The 25,055-nt window shown below is 44.1% G+C and overlaps 1 protein-coding gene across 3 annotated transcripts in view; it reads right to left on the minus strand.

Moving 5' to 3' along the window:
• The window catches only part of ZMAT4 (zinc finger matrin-type 4), a 303,234-nt gene that overhangs the window by 216,924 nt on the left and 61,255 nt on the right, over positions 1–25,055 (minus strand). For all 3 annotated transcript variants that reach the window (XM_081870079.1, XM_081870080.1, XM_081870078.1), the window contains exon 2: positions 23,627–23,728. In XM_081870079.1, the coding sequence (XP_081726205.1) occupies positions 23,627–23,728 (102 nt within the window). The remainder of the gene's footprint in view (positions 1–23,626; positions 23,729–25,055) is intronic.

The following is a 25,055-nucleotide window of genomic DNA, read 5'->3' on the forward strand; positions in this document are numbered from 1 at the left end:
GCACAAGGAGAAGGGGACGACAGAGGATGAGATGGTTGGATGGCATTCTCGAAGCTACCAGCATGAGTTTGACCAAACTGTGGGAAGCAGTGGAAGACAGAAGTGCCTGGCGTGCTCTGGTCCATGGGGTCATGAAGAGTCGGATATGACTAAACGACTAAACAACAACATGAAGACTTACAACACCTTACAGAATTGACACCAAAGAAGGATGTTCTTCTCATTATAGGGGATTGGAATGCTAAAGTAGGGAATCAAGAGATAAAAGGAACAACTGGCAAGTTTGGCCTTGGAGTTCAAAACGAAGTAGGGCAAAGGCTAATAGAGTTCTGTCAAGAGAACAAGCTGGTCATCACAAACACTCTTTTCCAACAACACAAGAGACGACTCTACACATGGACATCACCAGACGGGCAGCATCGAATCAGATTGATTATATTCTCTGCAGCCAAAGATGGAGAAGCTCTATACAGTCAGCAAAAACAAGACCTGGAGCTGACTGTGGCTCAGATCATAGAATCATAGAATCATAGAGTTGGAAGAGACCACAAGGGCCATCGAGTCCAACCCCCTGCCAAGCAGGAAACACCATCAGAGCACTCCTGACATATGGTTGTCAAGCCTCTGCTTAAAGACCTCCAAAGAAGGAGACTCCACCACACTCCTTGGCAGCAAATTCCACTGTCAAACAGCTCTTACTGTCAGGAAGTTCTTCCTAATGTTTAGGTGGAATCTTCTTTCTTGTAGTTTGGAGCCATTGCTCCGTGTCCGCTTCTCTGGAGCAGCAGAAAACAACCTTTCTCCCTCCTCTATGTGACATCCTTTTATATATTTGAACATGGCTATCATATCACCCCTTAACCTCCTCTTCTCCAGGCTAAACATGCCCAGCTCCCTTAGCCGTTCCTCATAAGGCATCGATTCCAGGCCTTTGACCATTTTGGTTGCCCTCCTCTAGACACGTTCCAGTTTGTCAGTGTTCAGCTTCTTATAGCAAAATTCAAGCTTAAACTGAAGAAAGTAGGAAAAACCACTGGGCCGGTAAGATACAATCTATATCAAATCCCTTATGAATACACAGTGGAAGTGAGGAACAGGTTTAAGGATTTAGATTTGCTGGACAGAGTGCGTGAAGAACTATGGATGGAGGCTCGCAACATTATACAGGAGGCAGCAACGAAAACCATCCCAATGAAAAGGAAATGCAAGAAAGCAAAGTGGCTGTCCAATGAGGCCTTACAAATAGCGGGGGAAAGAAGGCAAGCAAAATGCGAGGGAGATAGAGAAAGATACAGGAAATTGAATGCAGATTTCCAAAAATTAGCAAGGAGAGACAAGAAGGCCTTCTTAAACGAGCAATGCAAAGAAATAGAGGAAAACAACAGAATGGGAAGAACCAGAGATCTGTTCAAGAAAAATGGAGATATGAAAGGAACATTTCGTTCAAAGATTACCATAATAAAGGACAAAAGTGGTAAGGACCTAACAGAAGCAGAAGACATCAAGAAGAGGTGGCAAGAATACACAGAGGAATTATACCAGAAAGATATGGATGTCTCTTACACCCCAGGTAGTGTGGTTGCTGACCTTGAGCCCGACATCCTGGAGAGTGAAGTCAAATGGGCCTTAGAAAGCACTGCAAATAACAAGGCAAGTGGAAGTGATGGTATTCCAGCTGAACTATTTAAAATTTTAAAAGATGGTGCTGTTAAGGTGCTACACTCAATATGCCAGCAAGTTTGGAAAACTCAGCAGTGGCCAGAGGATTGGAGAAGATCAGTCTACATCCCAATCCCAAAGAAGGGCAGTGCCAAAGAATGCGCCAACTACTGCACAATTGCACTCATTTCACATGCTAGCAAGGTTATGCTTAAAATTCTACAAGGAAGGCTCAAGCAGTATGTGGACCGAGAACTCCCAGAAGTGCAAGCTGGATTTAGAAGAGGCAGAGGAACCAGAGACCAAATTGCAAACATGCGCTGGATTATGGAGAAAGCTAGAGAGTTCCAGAAAGACATCCACTTCTGCTTCATTGACTATGCAAAAGCCTTTGACTGTGTCGACCACAGCAAACTATGGCAAGTTCTTAAAGAAATGGGAGTGCCTGATCACCTCATCTGTCTCCTGAGAAATCTCTATGTGGGGCAAGAAGCTACAGTTAGAACTGGATATAGAACAACTGATTGGTTCAAAATTGGGAAAGGAGTACGACAAGGCTGTATATTGTCTCCCTGCTTATTTAGCTTATATGCAGAATTCATCATGCCAAAAGCTGGGCTGGATGAATCCCTAGCCGGAATTAAGATTGCTGGAAGAAATATTAACAACCTCAGATATGCAGATGACACAACCTTGATGGCAGAAAATGAGGAGGAATTAAAAAACCTTTTATAGAGGGTGAAAGAGGAGAGCGCAAAATATGGTCTGAAGCAAAATATGGTCAAAAAACCGAAGATCATGGCCATTGGTCCCATCACCTCCTGTCAAATAGAAGGGGAAGAAATGGAGGCAGTGAGAGATTTTACTTTCTTGGGCTCCATGATCACTTCAGATGGTGACAGCAGCCACAAAATTAAAAGACGCCTGCTTCTTGGGTGAAAAGCAATGACAAACCTAGACAGCATCTTAAAAAGTAGAGACATCACCTTGCCAACAAAGGTCCGTATAGTTAAAACTATGGTTTTCCCAGTAGTGATGTATGGAAGTGAAAGCTGGACCATAAAGAAGGCTGATCGCCGAAGAATTGATGCTTTTGAATTATGGTGCTGGAGGAGACTCTTGAGAGTCCCATAGACCAGTGTTTCCCAACAATTGGTCTCCAGCTGTTTTTGGACTACAACTCCCATCATCCCTAGCTAGCAAGACCAGTGGTCAGGGATGATGGGAATTGTAGTCCAAAAACAGCTGGAGACGAAAGGTTGGGAAACACTGCCATAGACTGCAAGATCAAACCTATCCATTCTGAAGAAAATCAGCCCTGAGCGCTCACTGGAAGGACAGACTGGTGACTCTTGAGAGTCCCATGGACTGCAAGAAGATCAAACCTCTCCATTCTGAAGGAAATCAGCCCTGAGTGCTCACTGGTAGGACAGATCGTGAAGCTGAGGCTCCAATACTTTGGCCACCTCATGAGAAGAGAAGACTCCCTGGAAAAGACCTTGATGTTGGGAAAGATGGAGGGCACAAGGAGAAGGGGACGACAGAGGACGAGATGGTTGGATAGTGTTCTCGAAGCTACCAGCATGAGTTTGACTAAACTGCGGGAGGCAGTGGAAGACAGAAGTGCCTGGCGTGCTCTGGTCCAGGGGGTCACAGAGAGTCGGACACGACTAAACGACTGAACAACAACAACAACTGCAAGGAAGAATCTGGTCCTTTCGCTCACAAGCAATGTCAGTTTCAAACCAAAATCAGAGTATTTAATTGAGCCAATGGGTCTTCTCAAACCACCATCAGTGTGGAAACCTTTAATGCTGCAGTTTTGCACAACTGATTAAATTAACAGCACCTGTGATTCTTGCTGTCTGATTCACTGATCCAGCTGGTTTGGAGAAAAGCAGCAAATTTCCAGTATGCTGAACAGGTGCTCTGAGCAGCTTAAAGCAACACCATACACACAGGCTTTTACAGGCATTGCATTAGAGCAGAAGGAGGGAACCAGTAGCACTGGCCTAATTCCATGCAAGTGGCAGGATGGGGAGAACCAAGAAAAAGAGTTTGTGGAGAGAGGGCTGGGCTGGGCTGGGCTGGGCTTGCCCTGGCAAATGTCCAGTTATCCAACAGATCAACCTTGAGAGAATGTGACCCTTGACAGAAAAACTGTCACTGCTCCTCACCCCCCATTATAGCAACAAGTTTCAGACTTTTCCCCAAAGGTCTATGGAGTTCTTGGACACTTACAAAGGCTTCTTGATAGCAGTATCAGGAGTAGCAGATAGCAATGGGAGTCAAGTTCAATTCAGTTCGCATTTAAAAGCAAATGAACTTGCAATATATTAGGAGAAATTTGCATTAAAATGCTGGTGAATTTTCATGAGGACTTTCTTTTTAAATCACAAACTAATGCTGGAAATGTGAGGAAGTGAATTTAAGATTGGAAAAATGAGAGAAACTACCCCTAATAACACTTCTAAATTTCTTTGGAAGATCTTGCCCATCTCTCCTGACCTTCTTTTCCAATGCGCAGTCACAACACAGCACTGGCTGTGTCAAAAGGAGCACTCATGCTTCAGGTGCTCTAACTCTGAGCAAGTGAACTCCCCTTGCCACAGAGGGGAGTCAGCCACATTCCTGGTCTAGCTTTCATCCTATGCTGCAGATGCTCCTCTTCGCCTTGGCCTTTGACACCTGTACATTTTAGGACCTACCCTATTCTTTTGTTTGTAAATTGTTTAACTGCTTTTAGTATTTTTTAAAAAATATATTTTTGCAACCTGCCCTAGGCTCTTATAGTGAAAGAGTGAAGGGCAGGTAAGAATCTAATAAAAACTGCTAGTCTTGCTGGTAACAACAGCTGCTCCATTAAAAAAAACCCCAGCTCACAAGCATGCAAAATCACATCAGCTCCACAGTTTATGCACATGGTAGAACCACATGAGCACTGATGCCAAGGTAGCCAAGGCCACCAGCCCCAGCCAGGATGGCCAGTGGGCAGGAATGATGGGAGTGATAGTGCAACAACATTTGAAAGGCATTTGATTGGCTACCCCTGACCTAGCCATCTTTATGGCTGAAATTACATCTGGCAAGTGCCTCTGGATGATGGACTCAAGGGCATCCTGATCAAATTTGCAGATGACACCAAACTGGGAGGGGTGGCTAACACCCCAGAGGACAGGATCACACTTCAGAACGACCTTGACAGATTAGAGAACTGGGCCAAAACAAACAAGATGAATTTTAACAGGGAGAAATGTAAAGTATTGCACTTGGGCAAAAAAAAAATGAGAGGCACAAATACAAGATGGGTGACACCTGGCTTGAGAGCAGTACATGTGAAAAGGATCTAGGAGTCTTGGTTGACCACAAGCTTGACATGAGCCAACAGTGTGATGCGGCAGCTAAAAAAGCCAATGCAATTCTGGGCTGCATCAATAGGAGTATTGCATCTAGATCAAGGGAAGTAATAGTGCCACTGTATTCTGCTCTGGTCACACCTCACCTGGAGTACTGTGTCCAGTTCTGGGCACCACAGTTCAAGAAGGACACTGACAAACTGGAACGTGTCCAGAGGAGGGCAACCAAAATGGTCAAAGGCCTGGAAACGATGCCTTATGAGGAACGGCTAAGGGAGCTGGGCATGTTTAGCCTGGAGAAGAGGAGGTTAAGGGGTGATATGATAGCCATGTTCAAATATATAAAAGGATGTCACATAGAGGAGGGAGAAAGGTTGTTTTCTGCTGCTCCAGAGAAGCGGACACGGAGCAATGGTTCCAAACTACAAGAAAGAAGATTCCACCAAACATCAGGAAGAACTTCCTGACAAATTCCACAAGTTCGACAGTGGAATTTGCTGCCAAGGAGTGTGGTGGAGTCTCCTTCTTTGGAGGTCTTTAAGCAGAGGCTTGACAACCATATGTCAGGAGTGCTCTGATGGTGTTTCCTGCTTGGCAGGGGGTTGGACTCGATGGCCCTTGTGGTCTCTTCCAACTCTATGATTCTATGATTCTATGATTCTTGCTAGTTCTTCATCAGTGTGGCAGTGGCCCATTTCCACCACCAATTTTACAGGGGAGCAGCTGCACCGGCTTTCCTTAGCAACTTCCACATTTGTTGCTTGCCAGCTGTCACTTTAAAACCATGCAGACCATGCAGACTTCCCTCTCTAGGTTTTTGTTGGACAGTTTTTGCTGCATGGCTGCTGCAGATGCCTAAGAAGCAAGCCATTCCATGTCTCCATGCCTCGTATTTTCATCAAAGCCCTTCCAAGCTCGTCCCTCAGACTCTGCACTAGTGGATGGCCATGAAGAGTCCATGTGTTTCCCTCACCTCGGCTGGATCTAGACACATCAAAGAAGCATTTCAGTTAAACGCGTTGTAAACTTTGTATGAGAAATTGGGTTGGCAAAAACAGAAAACAGCCCCATCTGGTGTCACAGTTTTATAATGCATATACAGCACATATAAAGCGCTTTTTCTATGCCAATGTAGCTGCATCCCTGTAATAAAAGGAGAGGGAGCAAACCACCAGAACAGAATTTCTGGTATCCTGCTTTGGGAAATATACAGTGGTACCTCAGGTTACAGACGCTTCGGGTTACAGACTCAGCTAACCCAGAAATAGTACCTCAGGTTAAGAACTTTGTTTCAGGATGAGAACAGAAATTGTGCGACTGTGGCACAGTGGCAGCAGGAGGCCCCATTAGCTAAAGTGGTGCTTCAGGTTAAGAACAGTTTCAGGTTAAGAATGGATCTCCAGAATGAATTCAGTTCTTAACCCAAGGTACCACTGTATAGTGAAAGTTGGTTGTATTCAATCAAAAGCCTGCCATGAGTCATAAATCTGTTATGGAAGGAGCATAACAGAGTACTCACAAGCCCATCAACATTCCCTGATGACTGTCTGGCTTTTTCTGCATTAATGGATTTATCTGCTTAATCACGGTCTCTGTTAGATCAAGAACAAGATGAAATAGATACAGATGTCTCTGGAGTCATTCCGTTCCTGTTAACAGCCTGGAACATGGACGTCGGGGGTGGGGGGCAGTTGATCCCTTGGTGTATCTCTTCAATAAGCTTAGAGTAATCTTTTAATACAGATAACTGTTTTCTTCCTCCTGCTCCAGCATAGGACAAGGTAAGGAAATAAATGAGATTGAGCTCTGCTTCTTTCCCCACTCCAGCACTACCATCATTGAGCAGGGGAGCTCACCATTACCAGCCATGGATGCAATGATGAGGAGGAGGATCAGTGGCATAGCGTGGGTTGTCAGCACCAGGGGCAAGGCAAGTAATTTGCGCCCCCTAACCCGTGGATTTTAGCACTCGAGTCTCTTCCACTAGATGAGTTAGTGCGAGCGCGCGCCCCCAGATGTTGCGCCCGGTGCGGCCGGCCCCCCCTGCACCCCCCACGCTATGCCACTGATGAGAATGATGATTTCATTTCCTCCATGTTTCTCAGCAGCAGCACAAAAGGCAAAGCTCCTCTAAAGTAGCCTGCCCGCCATTTTGCTCACCCCATAATGCCTCAGATGTCGTGTCATACTGTGTAAAAATGGCAGCCCCCCACCTGGCTGTCATTTCTCCCTAGAGGGCCCTGGAACAGGTGTAGGGAACCTTTGCCTCTCGAGATGTTGCTGAACTACAACTGTCATAATCCCTGGCCACTGGTTATGCTTGCTTGGGCTGATGGGCGTTGGAGTTCAACAATATCTGGAGGGCCAAAGGTGCCCCACTCCTGCCCTGGAACAACACTGCACCTCTTGAATTGTGAGGAGATGAAAATGGAGACTGGCCTGGTGAAGAGAAAGTTTGCCATGAGGGCCTCCATTGCCTAAGGTGGAGGCAAATAATAATAATAATAATAATAATAATAATAATAATAATAATAATAATAATAATAATAAATGCAAAGAGACACTAACCCATACCACAAGTAAAGGTAAACTCCTCTCAACTGCAAATAGTTTGTGAATTTCACCCTCCTGCCAGAAACACCTAGCTGTTTTTTGTGGGGAGGGAATATTCTCTTTGGGGAACTTTTTGTGGGATAACCAGCCTCATATAACCAACATGCTTAAGTTTAATGAATGCATGAAGGTACGCATGATGCATAGAGGATGCTGTTCAGTCAGGCTTAGCTATGTCACTTCCCTTGGGAGGAAAGAGGCCATCAATCCTATTGTCCCTCCCCCAGTCTAGCTGAGAAACTCAGCGGGTGAAGAGGTTTGAGCTGTTGTTCTAGCTGAACCACATGGCTCTTGAGTTCCTATACCAATAATCTAGGAACCTTTACCACTTTGTAACTAAGATGAATTCTACTGCCTGTGCAACTTTTTCTGAATGCTGTATGGAATAGCACATGAACCTGACCTTTTTATTATGCATTCAAGATGAATTGTGCTCATGATGGTATTGGTGCAATTATACATGACCCTGTTCTCATGTTTATGCTTCAAAGGCTTTAAGGTGGACCTGTGGCTTCCTTTTCCAATCAGTGCACATCCCATAGTTTCCTGTTGAAATTCTGTAATTTTTTAATGCCTCCAATATTCTGAGAGGGGTTTCTTGGTGCACAAAAGAGTGCTCCCTCAGGTGGCAATAATGTAACATTGAGGAAGAGTTGCAGAACAACTAATGAAACAAAATGATGTGTGGACAGTCCAGTAAAAATCCACCACTAACACACTATTTTTGCATCAATTGTATCTTACAAAAAAAACCTCCACCAGTCTGGAGAGGCACCCTTAGCACTAGTAACCAAGGATTTCAACATCTCTATCTCACACTGACAAGAGCTACCCTTCAGTTTTGAACATTTCTTCTGCTGTTTCAAAGTTATCCAGCTATAGACTCTTCCTCTGGCATCAATATTTCAGTTTCAGGAATGTGATTCCTGCTTCTTGATCCTTAGCACATTATTGCATCAACAGAAAATGGTACAACTCATTCATTTAGGCAGGAGAGGTTTTGCACGCCATTCTGTCTACAAATGGACAAGCCAAGTGCCAGGAGATTAACTCAAGGCTCATCAAAGCTATTCAGACATTGATCACGCTGCCAAAACTGATTGCCCAAAATGCTCATATATGACAAGACGAGGGCTCCCAGAGGCAGCACAAACTCAGGCACCAGCAAGAAAAGGACAGGAGGCCTTGCTTGTGTCTATGCAGGGAAGCAGCGTTCACATTTTAATTGACTTCCCATTCACATTCCCCAGAATTTTGGTCAGCCAACTGACAGCTGGATAGCATGAGCCAGGCGATCCCAAAATAACATACCTTTCAAAGTACACCTTCTCTCTCTCTCTCTCTCTCTCTCTCTCTCTGTGTGTGTGTGTGTGTGTGTTTAAACCATAGCAAAATAAAATAGTAGCAATTTTTAGACATGGTGTTGTTGTTTTAAATGGCACGAGAGGAAAATGTTAGAAGAGCAGTTTAAAGAACACATGTGTGCTTGAATAATTTGGCTCAGGGCTGAATCTGAATTTGCCTGAGTAATTTGCCTGTAGTATTTTTGCAAGGAGAGACTCAAGGCAGGCAGGAAGCTGCCTTCTGTTGAATCAGACCATTGGTTCATCTAGCTCAGAAGTGTTCTCAGAGCCAAGAGGTAAACTGCTCCCTGGACCCTGTCACAAGCAGAATAAATGCCATGTGAGTGCTGTGGACTTAGGGTTCCTGAGTCATGGAAGCTGTTCCAGATGGTTTTCCACTTCCCTCCAAGAAGGAGGTGTGCAGCTTCAGAGCATCCCATGGGGCCCATTTGGCCTCAGGGGCCCACAGCACCTTTGCTTTATTCTTTTCCATTTTGTTGTATTTTGCTTAATTCTCTATGTTTGTTAATATTGCATGGCAGGTTTTCAAGTTTTATGTACACCATCCTAAAACGCACCATCCTGAAATTCTCCTCCTACTCTGGAGTAACCCCCTGGGGGCCGGACTGGAGGCAAGTGGAGCCAAGGTCAAAAGTAGTCGGGATGCTCCCATTTCTACTCCGCCCCCCCCCCCGGAACATTTTCTTCCTCACGCTTTCTGGCCCTCCTCTGCTATCTGCTTCTTTCTCTATGCCAGACGCTCTCTCACTTTCTTCCACCCTCTTTTCCTCTTTCTGCCACGTCCTCCCCCATACCAGGCCACCCATATGACTTTGAGACCATCTTGGCTGCCTCTTATTGCAGACCCAGGTCATGGAACCTGAGGGCTTATCTGCACTTACCTTTGCTCTGCTCTTTCCAGGCACAGCCTGCAATTTCCCCATGAAAATATGCTCTTTAAAGCTCAATTGGAGTAAATGTAAATCCATGGAAACCTGAACTGATGTTCGCTCCGATTCAGCTTTAAAGAGTGGGTTCTTGCAGAGAAAGTTTGGGGCAAAACAAATAAATAACTAAATGCTCAGACATGGTGCATTCAAGGGCAGACCTCTGCCTGGAAAAAGGAGGGCAAAAGCTAAGTGTGGAGCAACCCTCAGCTTCCACCCACCACCATGAACTACCCTGGTCAGGACTGGCAGCAGCAGCGGCAGCGACGTTCTCTTCTTATGATAATATTTTATTCTCATGTTAATTATGCTGTTTTAAATGTGCATTTTATATCTGACTTCATTTAGTAATGTTGTGTTTTGAAACATTCAGGAGATTTATTTGGTTAAATTCACTATGCTAAATGTGCATTCTGTAGCTGACCTCCTTCGTAATACTGTATCTTGAAATCTTTAAGATAATGTTTTAGTTTCCTGTTAGCCATATTGTTTGGAATGTATACTTTATATTTGACATTCTTCAACAATCTTCTACTCTGGATTGTTTTATTCAATGTTTTAGTGTGCTGTTAAACCACTTTTTATTTTTTCTTACAAATATAAAACAGTATGGAAATGAAACATAATAACAACAACAACAACAATAATAATAATAATAATAGACAAAGGGCCACATGGAGCTTGATGTCCACAGCTTACCTACCTGTTATTCAATGCTTCTGCTCTCAGGCATTTTTCTACATAATGGCGGTGAATTTCAAATTCTCTTAGGCCCTGTCCTTGTTTGGAAGATAATGCTTTTGCCTGTCTTCCTCCCTCCTGAAATCTTCTTTATTTTTGGTTCTTCGGTTACAACAGTAGCCTTCAGACATACTTGCAGAGAGACCACATCCCAAATAAAGGAGAGAATGGTTGATACGAGATACTAGTGGGCTTGAGGTGGCACAAAGTTTGCAGCCCATGCTGCCTTCAGTTTTTTTAAAAAATGGGTACTTGGGGGTGCTCAAGAGATGTCCCTGCTGTGCCAAAGTTCCCAGATAAAGGACATTTGCACCCTAGCCCCAAATCCTCCTGGTGGAAGTGCCACATCAAACCCTCGAAGTGTCCCTATTTTCCAGGGATGTCCCTAATTTAGAGAAGCTTCTCCTGGTTTCTGATTTGATCTCAGAATGTCCCAGTTTTCTTTAGGATGTCCCTATTTTCATAGAACAGAATCATAGAATCATAGAGTTGGAAGAGACCACAAGGGCCATCGAGTCCAACCCCCTGCCAAGCAGGAAACACCATCAGAGCACTCCTGACATATGGTTGTCAAGCCTCTGCTTAAAGACCTCCAAAGAAGGAGACTCCACCACACTCCTTGGCAGCAGATTCCACTGTCGAACAGCTCTTACTGTCAGGAAGTTCTTCCTAATGTTTAGGTGGAATCTTCTTTCTTGTAGTTTGGATCCATTGCTCCGTGTCCACTTCTCTGGAGCAGCAGAAAACAACCTTTCTCCCTCCTCTATGTGACATCCTTTTATATATTTGAACATGGCTATCATATCACCCCTTAACCTCCTCTTCTCCACAACCTTGGTTGTGGTCAATCAAGACTCCTAGATCCTTTTCACATGTACTGCTCTCAAGCCAGGTGTCACCCATCTTGTATTTGTGCCTCTCGTTTTTTTTGCCCAAGTGCAATACTTTACATTTCTCCCTGTTAAAATTCATCTTGTTTGTTTTGGCCCAGTTCTCTAATCTGTCAAGGTCATTTTGAAGTGTGATCCTGTCCTCTGGGGTGTTAGCCACCCCTCCCAGTTTGGTGTCATCTGCAAATTTGATCAGGATGCCCTTGAGTCCATCATCCAAGTTGTTGATAAAGATGTTGAATAAGACCGGGCCCAAGACAGAACCCTGTGGCACCCCACTAGTCACTCTTTCATTGGAGAAATGTTGGAGGTAATGTCACATGATCCCCAAGAGCCAATCCAGGCAAAGATATGGCAGCTGCCATTAGTACTGGCACCAGGATTTTCTCAGTGTAGCCAATACTGAGCAATAGACCACTGGTCTGACTCAGCATAAGCTTCCTATGTTGAGCCAGTGTGAAACAGTGTTTGGAGTGCAGGATGGGGGCCTGGGTGATCTGATTCAAATCTCCATCCAGCCCTAGGGAGATTTGGGGCCAGTCACTGCCTCTCAGCCTAACTTCCCTCACAGTGTTGGAGAAGGGAAGAATCGTATGCACCCTCCTTGGAGGGAAAGTGGAATATAAATGCTTAAATAAATAAATAAAGGTTCCTGCCTGCGTACCAATCATATGTCATTCCAAATCCCCAGGCAACCTCGTCCTTTCTTTAAAGCCTTCTAGGTTAGAGATATTTCCTACAGCTTTTCATGTGGATGAGAGATGAAATCCAATTGTCATTATTCCCAGAGACAAGCAGGAGGAGGAGGAGGAGGAGGGCTGTCACAAAGAGATGTCCCACAAGGGCAGCGTGTTGTTGCATGTCAGGTCAGAAGCAAAGATTTGCAGGAAACATTCTGATTCTTTTGTCAGCTCCTCATTGCATTTGCCTTTGGAAAATAAATATGACTATAATATCTGCAGGATTGTTGACAAATTATGACCAGAATCCATTCTGGCCCTACTAAAAGGCAATGTAGGCAGTTGCCCTAGATGGCAGTCTCTAGGCACCAATCAGACCGTCAGAGAGGGAGACAGATAGATCTGACCCATGGGGCACAATCCACCAAGCAGTCTCCTGGTGCAAGCCCCCTAGAAATGGCTGGCAGCATTGTTTCAATGAAGTCTACATGGGAGAAATTCCTGGCCCACTGCTCATCTGAAGCAGGTTTGTCAGTGTATTTGGCTAGACACTCTTACAAGCCTTCTCATGACTCTGTGCGTTATTGTGAAGAGGTTTGTAAGCACGTTCAGCCACACACGAGTATAGACTTTCCTGCAGGGATGGAGTCCTCATGCCCGGTGAGCATTGGGAACATAAGGAAGAGCCTCCTGGATCTGGCCAATGGCCCAGCTAGTCCAGCATCCTGCTCTCCCAGTGGTCAACCGGATGCCTGTAGGATTGCCGCAAGCAGGATTCAAGCACAAGAGCCCTCTCCCCTCTTGTGGTTTCCAGCAACTCAGATTCAGAGGCATTGCTGCCACTGACCAAGCCATCTGACCAAGCCCTCTCCTCCTCCAAGAATTTGTCCAGTCCTCTTTTAAAGTCATTCAAGGCGGTGGCCATCCCTGCCTCCTGTGGGAGCAACTGCCATGCTTTATGACCTGTGTGGTGGTGGGGGGGGGGAATTATGCTGCCTCTTCCAAATTTAAGCCCTGGTATATATTTTTAAACGCATGAAAAGGACTCTCATCAGTTCGTACATTTGTTCTGACAGAAGGCCAAGCAAGACATTTGGGGGTAGAAAAGATCTTGCGACAAATAGATTTGTGTGACAAATGCAAGGTGGAGCAGAAAACACCTTCCTATGTTTCCCTTCTGGCAAATAATGCCCCACAAATGCACACTAAGATGGACAGGTCCATCCCAAAAGCTCACAACCATGGTTTCTAACTTGCCTATATTGCTTCGCATGTCATTGTTCAAGACACTGTGGGATGTGAAACACATAGCAGTCAAGTACAACATTCCTAGAATGGACATGCTAGGGGATGCTTTGTACGAGCCAGGAGAAAACTTCCTGTTTACTCCTGAGCTGGGACCGAACTCTCTCTGCACGTGACTAGATGTGGGTGTGGCCTAATCTGGGCAAGAAGGAGCACATGTTCTTCTTTTGCTCTCTTCTTCTCCATTTTGCTTTTCCATGTGTTAGCAGAGGTGACTGCTGACTTGGAACTAACTCCCTTATGGGATAGTTCTACATGTGTATATAGTTTTGTAACCCAAGTCTGCCTTCAGGGATCTAACTGTGAACTGGATGATTGTCAGGAAACTACTTTTATATTTGTTATGTATTGAAGTTCTCTTTTTTTTAAAAAAAATAATAATTATTGAAGTTTCGAAAAGGTTACAAAAATATAAAAGAAAAAAGAAAAAAGAGCAAAAAAATACAAAGTACACACAAAAAGAAATAAAAATAATATAAAAACAATTTTAAAAAAGAACACGTCATCCTTTCCATATCTTAACTTTCATTCACTTGTTTCCCTGACCTCCTCACACCTCCCTTTTTTGTATTCTAGTTTAATTAGTAATTTCAGCAAATCCTTTCCATTTTTCCTTTTATCTTGATAATTCATCTTAATATATTATAATTTTGCATTTTCACCTAATAACATTCAATTTTCAATTAAATAATTTATCTTAAAAAACCTAACCTGTTAATTAAGTCAGCAAATTCTTCCATCTTTCACTACTATATTCTGTCATTCAATTTGCCTTAATTTATTTTAACCTTATCTTACCATAAAATACCTTAAAGCTTAAGACTTAATACTTATTTGTACATAACTCCTTATATTATTTCTACTAAAGCCAAATAATTTCCTTCCAACGTTTTTCCTAATATTCATTAATTTTACACTAATTTCCAAAATAAAACTTTAAAAATTTTCTTCCAATCTTCATCCAGCGTCTCTTTTTCCTGGTCTCGGGTTATGTCAGTCCTTATTGTCCTTTTCTTCTGGTCCATCAACCTGGTAATCTTATGTCCGAGGCTCTTAAGTCTCTTCCATGTCCCTTCTGCAGATCTTCTTCTTGTTTATACTTGCACTTTACCTTATCTTTTGTTGATCTATTTCTTAGTTTCTTTCCTTTCTCATTGAAGAGTAGATCTTGGGGATGTTCCCACTCGAAAATGTCTCCATCTCTCCTCAAGAAATCAGCCCATTCCTCATAGTTCCATTCCCCACAGTCAACAGCGTAGTCCAGAGGGTATTTAAAGACATGCTTCAAGGACCCTCCAAACTTAAGGGCCCCCACAACTCCAGATCCCCCCTGGCCCGCTCCAGGTTCAACCTTCAACAACAACGGCTTATGCTCTTGTGGGGCCTCAGGCTTCTCCATTTGTATTGCTTGAAGTTCAACAACAACTTCCTCCCCTGTCTTCTGCATTTGCATTTGCTCCATCAAATCAGGTTCTTGAATTGGCTCCTGAGTAATTCCTGTATAAATATTCACTGTTTGTCCAAAATTTTTAACTGCAACAGTCATCAAATCCATCTTCTCATGCAACTGTTCTAACAGGGCGCTCGTCTTGCAAAGAGCAAGCACCAAAGTTTCTTCCAGACACATTTTTGTTCCAAGGTCACAGTCTGTTCCCAGGATCCTAATCACCACAGCTGGAAAAACCCCAGATCCACTCCAGCAACAATTTAACAAACTCCCTCTAGAGGAGGCAGTTTCTATTTGTATCCATCTTAAAAGCAAATCCAACAAAAGAAAGTTACTTTCACTTTTCGAATTTTCAGTTCCTTTTAAATGCAAAGGGCAACATTGAAGATAATTTGTATCTCTTCTTTAGCTATCTATCAAAAGATGTTTCTTTCACGGTCAATGAACTTCGCCAAAAGTCTCTGTCTCTGACACCCCGTTCCCAGGTTTGAGACGGTGGAAATTTATCTTTCTTTACTCTCTCTCCTGCAAGTATAAACAGTCAAATTTCCCCTCTTTACTCCTGCTTCAAAGAGGGGTTTGGATGGTTAAAACAGGAGGAATTTTAGATCCTTATGAACAGCTTTTCAGGCTTTAGCTTGCACAATTTTTGCTTCGGATTATTTACAAAAACGGAAGGCGGACTTCCTGTTTAGAACCTTCCCGCTTGAGTGCCAAATTAAAATGTTTCTTAGCCCAATTTTCCATTCTACTCACGCGTACTTGTTTTAGAATCCAATTGTCCACAGGAAAAAGTCAGCGCTCTCCGGCAACGGCTGTGCGGCTTCACTCCGTAAAAATAGCGGTCGATTCAAGACACCACGCCACTCAACCCCATGTCGCTTCGGAACCCCCCAAAAAAGGGTCTCCTTGCGTGTAGGGGGGGCGCTCCTGGTGTCAGCCGAATCCCACGTTCCCAGGCTTCCTCCGCCTGGGATTTTTAAGGGGTCTCCGCCTTCGCCGCGGCGGCAAGACCCGATTTTCGCGGAGCGGGTTCCTCTGGATCAGAGGAATTCCGTCATTGCCGATGGCGCTAACCCGGAAGTCCTAAGTTCTCACCCTGGCCACCAGGAGTATCGTGTATATAGTTCTCACTCAGGTACACGTCAGTTACTATAGGCGGGAAACCCTGGGTTGTTGTTGCTACAATGTTGACAGCCGGCTGCCTATAAAAGCAGGACGGCTGAGCTGTTTGCTGTTCAGTTCTGTTCCAGCTTACAAATAAAGAGCTGCTTTGGAGAAATCACTGTGTTGTCTGCTATGTCTACCCACTATTTAACACTGGCGATGAGGATGGGATCGATGGACATCAGAGCACAGCCAGATTTGAACATTCACTGAGCAGAATAACTGAGCAGAATCACTGAACAGAACCAATTCAGAGCTGACCGTTCTGGCTAGAGCACTGTGTTCCATCCATCGCCCTCCAGGTCGGCATCGGAATCATGGCTTCACTCGTGCCTCTACCACCGTTTGCCCCAGACTCTGAATCATGGGACTCTTACCTCGCTCGGTTCGACTGCTACCTCCAAGCAAATGTGCTGACAGCAGTGTCAGAATCGCGTAAGCGAGGCCTCTTCCTCAGCCTTTGTGGCCCCGAATTGTTCGAGACGGCCCGAGCACTGGTTGCACCTTTAGCAGTCCAGGAAGTGCCTTGGGACACGATTCATGAGAAGCTCAGCAACCACTACGTGCCAAAGCTGTCCAAGATTGCTGCCCGCCATGCGTTCTACCACCGGAACCAGGCAGAGGGGGAGTCAATTAACAACTACACCACCACTCTCTGGAAGGCCGCGCTGCACTGCAAGTTCCGAGACTTAGACGATGCCCTGATGCATCGAATCATCTGGGACATCAGTCTACAACGGCGTCTCCTCGCCAAGCCAGACCCAACGTTGCAGAAGGCCATTGAGGAGGCCGTGGCCTCAGAAGCTGCTGAACTCTCCACCCAGGAAATCCGCAAGGCCAGTAGCCCGCGTCTTGCTAGGAAGCCTGTCCCAGTGCATCACGAAGAGGCCAGCAGTGACAAGGCATCCTCCAGTGAAGATGATGATGTGCACCAGACAAAGTGGGAGCACGGGAAGTTCAAACAGAAGTCCACGGGCCAATCAGAATGTGCCGGCTGTGGAGGCAATCATTCCCGTGCCAAGTGTCGGTTCAGAGACGCCTTCTGTCGGTGATGTTCCAGGAGGGGTCACATCGCTAAGGTCTGTTGATCAGCTCTGTCCAACACCTCCCCCTCGCCATCTCACAAGTCCAAGTCTTCCCCCCAGTCAGCCAAGGGAAGCTGCTTCGCCCTCACCTCGCCACTGCCCGTCCGGAACCATGATTGGCCAAACCGACTTGCGTACACATCGCAAGCTACACGTCATTGTGCTCATCGAAGGAGCTCCGTGTGACATGGAGATTGACAACGGGTCTGCCTTGTCCGTCGTATCCTGGAGCACCATCAAAAGACTCATGCCCAAGCTGTCCAAGAGGCAACTCGGCCCACACCGCATACATTTGAGAGACTATCAGGGAAATGGCATCCCCATGGTAGGCATTGGCAGGTTCCAGCTCACTTTCAAGATTTTTTCAGGCCTGCTCCGACTGGTGGTGGTCGAAGGCCTGTGGCCTAGCCTCCTAGGGCAAGACTGGTTTGAGGCCCTCAGCCTGGAAGTCACCGGCATCAACTGCATCTCTGACACAGAGGTTGATGGCCTAATCAAAGGCAGGAAACCCTGGGTTGTTGTTGCTACAATGTTGACAGCCGGCTGCCTTTTAAAAGCAGGCTGGCTGAGCTATTTGCTGTTCAGTTCTGTTCCAGCTTACAAATAAAGAGCTGCTTTGGAGAAATCACTGCATCGTCTGCTATGTCTACCCACTATTTAACAATATTCACTTTAATAACTTTGTCGTGTATATTCTTTTTAAGAGGGATAAGAAGGGATCTTACCAGGAATCTTATATAGAGAGGCTCAAACGAGCCCGCAACAAACAAACCGCTGTGTGTTTAAAGGGGAATGTTGAAACTGCTGAGATATAGAACTTGCTAACGCAAGTTAGGAAGAATATCATTAAACAATATATCCTCTCTTGCCTCCCTGAACATTCCCCACAGACACAACATGCTCCTGAGAAATGGCTTGAGGAAGAAGAGAAAAGGAAGTGTTCTCTGTTAAGCCTCTGGTTCTCAGAGAGCAATTTCATTGGCAATCATGAAAGCACATTTCAAAGCTTTACCAGTGCAGATAGAGAAATGAAGGGGGGGGGGGAGATGAACCTCATTGCCAACAGCTCCATTTTTTGAATACTGTAAGTGTGTGGCTCCTTTTGATACTGTAAGAGTGCCACTTATTCCTCACTTCATATGAGAAATGACTTTATAGGTCATTTTTTAAAAAATCAGTACATTTGAATTTTCGACACTGGGGGACAAAGTCAGAGAGAGAGTAAGGCAGTCCTTGCCAGTTGGAGTGGGAAGGGATGAAAGAGGGACCAGGTGGATGGATTTGTTACAGAAGGAGGTGCTGGTAACTGTGGAGAAAGCAGAATGTTCTTTTAACTCTCAAACATGTTCTGCTTGGGCATCCATGCTTCCCTGACATGTGCCAATTATTTCCAGCAGCCACCTGTTAAGCAGTCTGTGAGTTTAGCTGCCTATCTTGGGAAGGAGATTAGTAACGCACATGTATTTTGATTTTTTGACAAAGGTTGGCCTGACATTTTTCTACCGTCCTTCTCCCCTACACACCAGAGGCCATGGGAACCCCCTTCCATGGAATCAGGTGGAGGAAGGGCTTCAGGGTGCCATTCAGAGTGGCAAGGTGCATCTAGGATACCAGGAAGCTCACCCATGCGGAGTTATTGCCAATTTGCAAGATTCAGGGTTTTGGGCGGTGGGGTTGCTTTTGGTATTTTGTCTTTCTGGGGAAAGTGTCATGACATCTCTATGTAATTGGCAGCCCATTTCTTTGCACTGAAATGAAAGGGGTGGGATAACAACAATGTAATTTACATAATTAAGTACGTATATTACATCAGCTATGGAAATTTGACACAGCGGACAGGGAGGCGAGTAAAGTCTTTGGCAGATGGTGAACTGCAGTGGAGCAGAAATGGTGTAGCACATTACCAACAGGCTGGAGCAGAAAACACCTTCCTCTTCTAAAAAAAGTTCTTTGTTCTTGAGAAACAACACATTTTAAAAAACTTGGTTGTTTATGTTTTTTACAAATCTCTTTGCCCCAGGGGTGTGGATTGGATACAACTACTGTCCTCCGTTGCTGAGGAGCTCAGGTGTGCTGTCACTGAGTTTCACTTTATAGGCAACTGCTGAAAGCATGAGAATTTTGCAAGCTGGAGAAAGGGAACACTTTATAGATGGCCTCCATAATAGGCATTACTAACTTTCTACCTGGGGGAAACAAGGGGGAATGTAAATGCCTTTCTCTGGACCTGATTTCCCCCCCCCAAAAAACTACCAATAAAAATTCTCCCTCCTGGTAAACTTGGCAACAGATGCTTTCATTTCTTCAGGTGAGGATCCACCACCTCCGTTTTGCACAGAGAACCCTTTTGCACTCACTACTGGTGCTTCAGAAGCAAGCTTCTGTAGCTGTGGGGAAACCACAGAAAAGGCCATCCCCTAAATGCACATGGAGGAGGACATCCGTAGACACAGCATGGTATCTATGGGAGAAGGAGAAGGTCTTCCATTAGGCACTGTGGTCCCAAGCTGTGAAGAGATGGGATAACTCAGCTGGCGGTACATGAGACGCTTAATCTCAGAGTTGTGTGCTCTAAAAAGAGCTAGCTTTCTAAAAATTCCTGCATTGCAGGGGGTTGGACTTGATGACCCTTGTGGTCCCTTCCAACTCTATGATTCTATGAAATGGATCTGGAACTGAATCAGAAGCTAGCAGCAGATGGGTGTCCACTTCTTCATCCACAAGATGCCAGTCTGAGATCAGGATGCATCACCCTCACCCCCCAATAAAATATTTGAGAGGGCCACCCCCAAGGTGGATGGGCATTGCCATTTCAATGGTGTGTGTGTGCTGTATCATGTGACCTGGGCCCCCCACTATTTTCAAGTTGGCATCCCTGAGATGCAGGATAACTCTTTCTGCTGTTTCTCTAGCATCATCTGCATAAAGAAAGGGTGGGTGGGTGAAAAACAGAGCCAGCAGGAATAGGGAGTGGATTCTACCACTGAGTGGAGGAAAAACCCACCCCCATTTCCACACACCTCCCCCAAGAAAATCCACATTGCTCAGGCAGAGCAGCAAAAATGGTAGCAGTCATTAGGCTTATTCTTGATAATGAAAACAAATCAGTGCTTTTTACAATGATTTGGCAGCAGAGAGCATTTGAGCAGAAAAACTGGTTGTGAGATTATAGCATTCTTCACTAAACTGTCCCCATGATGCAGGTCTGTTTCAGGTGGGGAGGTGAGGGTATCTTTCTTTCTCTCTCTCTTTAGCTGTCTTCCAAAACAGGAATAGCAGGTGTTGCTCTTAGAATTTGATACTTCCTTTGCAGTCAGAGCAGGGCTGGATGAACCATAAAGCAAAATACGCAGGTGCTTAGGGCATCAAGGGAAGGGGGCACCACAGAAATTTTCCACTGCTGGATTTTTAACATTAATGGTCACAATTGCTCAGCTGAGCATTCATTTTCTCAGCTGAAGGATATAAAAAATCCCAGCAGAACAACGGTGCAACAAGGCAGGCTGGATGCCTTACCTCTGCTAAGTATAGAACCAGATGCATTACGTAAGATTAATTTTGAGGATCAGATCAAACACTGAAATTAGAAAAGTACAGAAATTTTTCAAGTATAAATAAAGGGGAAGTATACAAAAATAAACATTTTTTTCCACTGTACTGTAGGTTTTGTTTCATTTTGGAAAATAAAATTTTATTTTATGGTTTCTTATTTAAAATTAGATATATATGGGGGCACCAAAATCATTTAAGTGCTTTAGGGCCTCTAAAGGTCTTATTCCAGCCCTGAGTTAGAGAACAGCATAACCTGCAATAAAATTGTTATAAAATGAAATCGCTCCTTTTTGTCTGTTTGTTGGTGGCATTAATTTACATTAATTAGCATCAGTTATGACAAAGACAAGCTGTTAGGTCAGTTTTACCCATGCATTCCTTTGTTTTACCAGTTTGGGTGATTAGCAGTAAGGAAGGCCAGACACCCCTGTTATTGCCTCTGCTGTGATTACAAAAGTTAGCCCCCCCCCGCCCCCCCGCCCATTTGTATTTTACCCTTCCCCTTCCCTTCGTGGGCAATTCAGAGGAGAGAGAACAGGAGGTGCAAGCTGGCTTTGTCACAAGCTGCTGGTGTCCCAACATTAGCGTGAGCAGGCACTGCAGGGAGCAGAAGCCAGCACTCAGGCAGCTGGTGCGAGTTCCACAGCCACAGCAATCCTGCTTCTTCCTCCGCTGTCATCCAGCTTGCCTCTCTGCCAACCCAATAAAAAGCTGCTGCTTATCACCATTCCACTTTGCCACAGGTGGATATGATTTGCATTCCAGCTGCCCAGAACCATCAACCAGAGATGGGCAAATCTGTCAATTTTGGTTTCTGTCAGTTTTCAGTTCTCAGCATTTCCACATGAGATTTATTTTTAAAGTCAGTTGAAAATGATCAGCGTTTTGGCGCATAATTCTCCTAATAGTTAATATTTATTTATATCCCCTCCGCAACCAGGATCCCATTTTATATACCCATTTCTTAATACAATTTTGCATAAAACACACCTTTTCCCATAGTGATTTCCCCCTAATATAATGTATTTTTGGCTGCTATTTGCACCAATATGTAGATGTTTATCCACAGTTTACCCTAGTATATGCATTTTTACACACATTACTTGGTTGGATAATTGCATTGAGAAATTCATAGAAGTGCACATTTCAAAGGATGGTTTTGTTCTGGTTTACACATTATTTCAGAAAGTGTGAATTCGGTTCACCTTTGATTGCAAACTGAATCAAATTAGTCACCCCTACAGTCAAACGCCCTTTTGTTTCCATTAGTGTCACTCATCAATGACCAGTCTCTCCTCTGGGTCACATGACACCATCAATACAGCATTCTAAGGGCTCCTTCCAAACACTTTCTCTTGGTCATATTGTTCTGAAGTTGCCAGGCAGACCAGGACAGGTTTGTGGAAACAGGAGGAGCAAAACATATAGAAACCCACTGCTCACACTTCGCAGGGACCCCTCGCTCAAGCCATGACCTGCTCATCATCAGGACAGACATGCTCTCAGTTGTATTATTACAATGAAGTCTGAAGTGTGTTGCTACATGTTTTATAGCAAGTTGATAACACCCTTTAACATGTCTTTTAGCAGACACACACACAAAAACCCTGAATGTATGTTTAGCCTGTGAATTTTTAACATTTATAATAGAAAGCTGAAAACATCTGACACACCATTGAGGATGAATGAGATATTCAGTTCAGTTGACATCTTAATGCAAAATTACATAATCTTCACTTTCCAAAACAATATGAAATGAAATGTAGCTATTCTTCAAAATTCATACATCTCCAAATTTTGCAATGGAATTTTCCAAACAAATAAACTTTCCAATTGCTTTAAATGCTCACCATCCCTAAACAAACATCCCTGTACAATCCAGCATATACAGGGATGGCGCCAAATTTGCAGCACAATCCCAGGCTACCCAATTTAAGTTCTATTGAGCTTAATGGGGCTCACTTTCAGATGAATGGGCATTGGCTGCGAGGAGGAAGGCAGTTCAACTATCCACATCCAATTGCCAGCAGGATAGAAATGAGGTTGGAGGAAAAATCAGGAGGAATATCCAACTTTCCCTGCTGCATAAGGATGTGCCAGGAGACTGGGGTGGCTTTGGATCCTTTGGCACCCAGCTATTTCTCATCCCTCCCCTGGCACCCCACGGGCAAACACACACCCCTTTGGGCTCTCTTGTCACTGCTCAGATGCCAATTGGCCCAGGAGGTGAGAATTCACCATTGCATCTCATTCTCTGATGTTGCAGCCTCACACACAGCAGATATAAAATAATCTCTAATGTCAGAGCAGGATATCTGAGATTTCCCATGTTCCTGGGAGCCAGGGTCATAGAACTGCACCCAAATTTAGGTGACTTTAGTTCCCATTGAAAACAATGGGGCTTAGGTCATGATGAATAATTTGTCCCATTGATTTTGGTGGGACCTAAGACCAATTTACAGAGGCTGCTTACACATCACACATTTAGAGCACAATGCTTCCCACACAAAAAAATCCTGGGAACTATAATTTACCCCTCAAAGAGCTACAATTCCCAGCACCCCTAACAAGCTACAGTTCCCAAGACTCTTTGGTGGAAGTCATGTGCTTTAAATGTATGCTGTGTGCACAGCCTTACTCTGGATCCTACCCATTCTCCTTATTTTCTTTTTGTGGATCCAACAATAAGATTCTCACCCTGCTGCCCATTGAGAATGCCTATTCACAACAGCAATTGTACAAAGTTTGCACTGAGCAGTGGAAAATCGGAGATATTTGAGAGCACCCCTTACAGACCTCTTTGTAGCCCAGAGGTACTGCAGCCCTCCAGATGTTTCTTACCTCGTAATGAGCCACACGCTGCGATTCTGATATCAGCTGAGCGCTGCACACTTTGCAGTAGCTTTCTGTGAATAATTCCTGGTCAATATCTGATGACTTCATCTGCTTATAGGGAAAAAAGAAAGGAAAACAATAAAAAAAATGTGAATCGTTGTTGTCGCTGTCTTACTTGCAGCAGTTATAAAATAGCATTTCACAAAGACCCATGAAAAGAGCTGTGCAAATAACTGAGGAAAAGTTGGAGATAAAATCAAAATTGTTGTTACAGCTGAATTAGACTATTGGAAGAAAGTCTGTGCAATTATGTAGAATGTAGAACTGTAGCTGACACTCGAACTCAGGACACAAGGGAGAAACGTGCTAAGAGGAAGGCACACTTGGCAAACCCTCACTGTGATCAACTCCCACCAGGAAACCAATGTCCCCACTGCGGAAGGATGTGTGGGTCCATAATTGGCCTCCACAGTCACCTAAGGACTCATTGTTAAAATCCGTGTTTTTGGAAGACAATCCTACTCGGCTATGAGGGATCGCCAAAGAAGAAGAAGTCAGTCCGATCCATCTGAGAAGAACTTGCTTCTCGTAAGTGAAGTACAGAAAAGAGTGAAAATGAGCTTTAAATGTGAAAGTTACATTTTATGCTACTTCTGATTTCAGGATTGAGAATGTCATAGAACATCCCTTAAATCAACAGACTTTAAATCCCTCTTGCAAGTTAATGGATATGGATTTTTTGAATATGAGTGAAAGTCATTATACCAGTGGCTGCAAAAACAGAAGACAGGATCAAGTTTGGAATTGCTGTATTTGAATTATAGATAATACTATGCGCAGGACCTAGGAATAATTATTTCCGGACGATAAGAACGCAGGAAGTCACTAAATTTGTTTAATTTGGAATGTATAATTGGCTTTAAAAATTGTATTATGATTTGGTATGATTTGACATTGTAATGTTGTTGTTTAGTCGTTTAGTCGTGTCCGATTCTTCGTGACCCCATTGTAATAATGTTACATTGTAATAATGTGGCCCATATTCATGACAAATTAATAAAAATTATATATATTTTTAAAAGAGAATGTTATAGAACCATAGCATTGTGGACTTGGAAGGGACCCCGAAGATCATCTAGTCCAACCCCCTGCAATGCAAGAATCTCAACATGTGCCCCCCTCCCATCCAGTTTGAAACCATACTGGCCTCTAGCAGTTTTATTGCTATATGTCAGTGATGGCAAGCCTTTCAGAGACCAAGTGCCCAAACTGCAACCCAAAACCCACTTATTTAACGCAAAGTGTCAACACGGCAATTTAACCTGTATATGTCATTTTTTCTGTGTGTTTCATTTAAAAAAATGCTTTATTAATCATTTTTCATGTATATACAACACGTTATCTTCATTTCAGTCAGTCCGATAAGGATATCTAT

Source organism: Podarcis erhardii (assembly GCF_964252035.2).
Source record: "Podarcis erhardii genome assembly, chromosome: 7".
NCBI lineage: Eukaryota > Metazoa > Chordata > Lepidosauria > Squamata > Lacertidae > Podarcis > Podarcis erhardii.